The sequence below is a fragment of the Pygoscelis adeliae genome, unplaced genomic scaffold (genome assembly GCF_000699105.1).
Source record: "Pygoscelis adeliae isolate BGI_AS28 unplaced genomic scaffold, ASM69910v1 Scaffold66, whole genome shotgun sequence".
NCBI classification, from domain to species: domain Eukaryota; kingdom Metazoa; phylum Chordata; class Aves; order Sphenisciformes; family Spheniscidae; genus Pygoscelis; species Pygoscelis adeliae.
This window is the reverse complement of record NW_008825167.1, coordinates 7,042,454-7,046,749: the sequence shown is the minus strand read 5'-3', so window position 1 is coordinate 7,046,749 and position 4,296 is coordinate 7,042,454. Positions and strand designations below refer to the sequence as shown.

At 39.0% G+C, this 4,296-nt stretch overlaps 1 protein-coding gene across 1 annotated transcript in view; it reads right to left on the bottom strand.

Moving 5' to 3' along the window:
• FAM193A (family with sequence similarity 193, member A) overlaps positions 1-4,296 on the bottom strand; it is a 50,126-nt gene that overhangs the window by 5,536 nt on the left and 40,294 nt on the right. Inside the window, exon 17 of the mRNA XM_009328802.1 lies at positions 2,103-2,946. Within this exon, the coding sequence (XP_009327077.1) occupies positions 2,103-2,946 (844 nt within the window). The remainder of the gene's footprint in view (positions 1-2,102; positions 2,947-4,296) is intronic.

The following is a 4,296-nucleotide window of genomic DNA, read 5'->3' as shown; positions in this document are numbered from 1 at the left end:
AAAGTTGTATGCCTTTGCTGTGCAACTTACTTCTGAAGAACCAGAAAGCCCTATAAACACAGGGCTTCCCTATACCCCTAGTTTTCTTCAGCCTCTTCACAACAAGGAGTTAAAATACCCTGCCAGAATAAATTTGTTTAAGAAACAGAGATCACACCAAAAGCAATAACGTTCACTGCCTTAACATTTCATTTCAAGTCTCAGTTAAACAAAACCCAAACTTTGTTACCCTCTTTTCCATGTTCTTTCAATTACCCTAGTTCTAATTTTTTTTTAGTTCATTTTTTGTGCTTTCGCTAATTTGGTACCTTTAAGAAATGCCTTTTAGAAATTACAGCTAAAGGAAAATTGTATATTACAGTCTCTTTCTTGTAGTTCTGAAGTCAGAACTACTCGAAGTGGCAATCCAGTCCCAACTCTTCAGAGAGCAGCACAATTATCTCTTTATAAATTCAGGAACGTGTCCCTGTGTTTTTTCACATTTAAACATTAGTTTTCAGAAACTGTAACTATACTTAAGCAGCAGAAAACAATGGTGAGGGGCAGGGAGGAGGAAAAGATGCAGGAAGCTACCTAAATGCTCCTACAGTAAACACCCTCCACCACCATCCCCCCTTTCAATAGTTTCTCCTTCAAATGTCTCCAGTCTTCTCTTTCTGCTCCTAATTCTAGAGTTTTGTCTTATTCCAGTGACTGGAGTACATTCTTCCTGGTAAAGTTAAAAAAAAAAACCAAACAAACAAAACCCAAACACACCACAACACAGTATGCACAAGAACTAAGGTATCAGAGAAAAGGGTTCAATGCTGTATCGCTGCTCGATTGACACAGAATGGAAACATTGAACACAAGAAGAGTTAAAAAGAAAGACTGGTGGGCTGACTCAACCCAACCATGAAACCACAAAAACAAAGCTGGGCTCTACACCAAGCACTTGCAACAACCAGGGCTTTGGTTTACATATTTGTAACAAAGCTTAATAAACGTGAGTATCCTGAAACACTGGCAGAGACTGCCAAAGGATTAAGGTCTCGTATCTTGATGTGCTTATCAGACAGAACGGCAGTGAAAAATGCAATATTAAGTTATTCTGGTGAACGGACATTTAATTTATGCACCGTTACCACTCAGCTACTGGGTGATCCCAGGGGAATGACCAGGTGCTCTGAGCAGACAGATGTCTGTACCGCAAAACCGCCATCCCAACTGGCAGTCCCAGTAGGGAGCAAGCATGTGCAGGAATAAACTGGTGCCCAAGAACGGCAGTTAGATTAGCGTGCTGACAAAGCCAACCAGCCAGCACTGCATGTGCTTCTCAGCTCTAGTATTAGCTGTTAGATGTTTTCAGGAAAACAAAAAAATATGCTGGGAAGAAAATTATGCAAGTGCAACTTGTTTGAGTCAGCTCAATCTTCTATGGTTTTATTATTTCTATCAGATAAATAAAAAAAAAAATCTGTTTACTAGCACAAACTAATATTCATGTGGAGAAAACACTCAATATTATCAACTAATTAACATCCCACTGTAAGTTTTCACTCTGGTAAATAAAAAATAGTAAATTAGTTTTTGTATTTACTTCACCTGTTGATATAATTAATATACGAAAGGAATTATTTCCACTGAGAAAATGCATATTTATGCATGAATGATCATTCTTTGGTTGCAGAAACCCCTTATTTTCCTTGGTCAAAGAGTAAGGCCAACTTTAGATTATACTCTTAATGCTGTATGAGAAACAGCCTTGCTTTTAAAGAAGTTCAGAATGGATTTCAGCATACTACTTAATTATTTTAAATATTTATTTTAAGCAAGATAGGCTTTACAGAAGAGACTGGCTTTCTTAACTGACAAAACCCCCATACAAAACCAGCATCAAAAGCTAGTTTATTCATTCTTTAAGTATCCTATACCTCTTTACTAAAACTATATGCACCTCCTAATTGTTATAACAACAATTAATTGAGTTTTCCTGACACCAGTTTTTCCTGTTTCTCTAATTTATACTGGCAGGAATGACTGAAGATAAAGATTTCAAACTTCTGGACTTAAACGGTAACAATAAAAAACAACCCAAGCTCTTCAACTTGCTATACACTTACCGATGGAATTGTTGACTTTGTCCCCTTTTTTCTTCTTGTTTTTCTTGTTCTTGCCTTTTGGTTGAGGAGAATCTGCAAGTATTAGTTTATTATTTTGTTGCTGTTCACTTGGTGAAGGGGATTCACTTGTTACAGGTGCCTTCTCTTCCTTTACATGGTTCAACTGTTTTTTGTTGTTACTGTTTAATTTCTTCTCCTCTTTTTTAGGTTCTGCAAGTGTTGGGAGCTCTGCTGCTTTTGCTTTGGATTCTATTTGGTTTCTGGTTTTAGTCTGAATCTCAGCTGCTTTGGGGGATTCAACAGGCTTTTTCACTTGTTCAGCACATGGTTTGTTTATCTGCTTTAGTTTCTGTTTGCTGTTTCCTTCTTTATGTTGATGCATAATATCAAGCAGAAAAGAGAGGGGCTCATGCTGCTTTACACTCCCCTCTTTCTGATAAAGCAGCTTTGAGTCTCTAGTGTTTACAGGATTGGATAGTTCACAGCCTGTCTCCGAAACTGGCCTCTGTTCTGTATGATTCACGTGTCTTGACAGTGAACTGGAGGAGGTTTCTATCTTTTCTGATTGCTCAAGTGTACCATTCTGAATGTCTTCGGGTGCGTTTGGGACAGACTCCTTCACTGCCTGGCAGTTTCGAGTAAGCATGTCCACCTTCTGACAGTCTTTACTCGTTCGTTCTTTCTTCTTTTTCTTTACAGCCCGCAACTGCTGAAGTTCTTGAAGCCGTTGTAATTCTTGTTTCAGCCTCTCTTCTTCTTCTTCCTCTCGCCGCCTCTGTTCCTCAAGCAACTGGTGATGCTCCCTCTCCCTGGCTTCTGCTTCAAGTCGAGCTTTTTCTTCAAGCTGCAAAATAACAATAGGTTTCTTGAAAATGACAAATATTTTGGAAATTTAGAGTTTTAGGGATTATTACTACTTTTCTCTATGAACGTTATAAATCCTAGGATGTTACCATATGAACATACTTAATCCAGAAGCCTGCGCAGCAAGCAAATACCTATTTATACAAAAGCTGCCCTTTAAAGTACATTAAAATTCTTTCTATATTTCGATTTTCTGTGTCTCTGTAACATTTTTGACCATTGTTAATATCAACTGTTGATCTTCTCTTTGCTACTGCTAAGCCTAACTCCATATCAAAGTTTCCTACAACCACAAAAACCTGCTGAAAACAAAACATTCAGCTTCATACTCAACAATTGCGTGTATTACCAAGGTAACTCAGGTTTGCATCATGTTGCATTGTTTACCCGTTCTCTTGCTATGGTAGCAAAGTTGCTCTGTTTCAGCGTTCATGAACATTAGGAAGAGCAATCATTAAAAACATTTTACAGCAAAACACTAAGCACATTAAAGCTACATTAAAAGTTGTCAAAAATAATAAGGATGGTAAAGTTTTCTGTTGTCAGTCATAAGTTCATTAACCACGTGAAACAAATACACAAGGGATTTTTTTCCAGCCATTACTGCAAATGCCTGAAACTTTGCTGTGCAGCATTGATCTTGCATCACTAGCAAAATGCAAGAAAGTCATACACTGAGAACAATCATGTCCATTTATTTTCTTGCACATTTAGAAGTGCCTGTATGGAATTACTTTTTCACAGTTACAGAAGTCATGCAAAAAACCCTATGAGAATCTTCCACTTCTTACACTCACATTGCATTGCAAGAGCAAAGTGAATTTTGCAAAGTGAATTTTATTTATAAATAACTCACTAAGCCTTCAAGTTGCTCAATAGTGCTACAACATAGTAGCATCCATTAGTGCTGCAATGGATGGCTATAGACTCTTCAGAAGGGACAGGCGAGGAAGGAGAGGCGGCGGGGTGGCTCTGTATGTTAGGGAGTGTTTCGATTGTACAGAGCTCAACGATTGTGATGATGATACGGTTGAGTGTTTATGGGTAAGGATGAGGGGGAAGGCCAACGAGGCAGGTATCATGGCGGGAGTTTGTTATAGACCACCCAACCAGGATGAAGGGGCAGATGAAGTGTTCTACAAGCGGCTGGCAGAAGTCTCACTATTGCTAGCCCTTGTTCTCGTGGGGGACTTCAACTTCCTCGGACATCTGCTGGAAATACAACACGGCAGAGAAGAAACAGTCTAGGAGGTTCCTGGAGTGTGTGGAAGACAACTTCCTGACACAGCTGGTAAGTGAGCCTACCAGGGGAGGTGCCTCGCTTGACCTG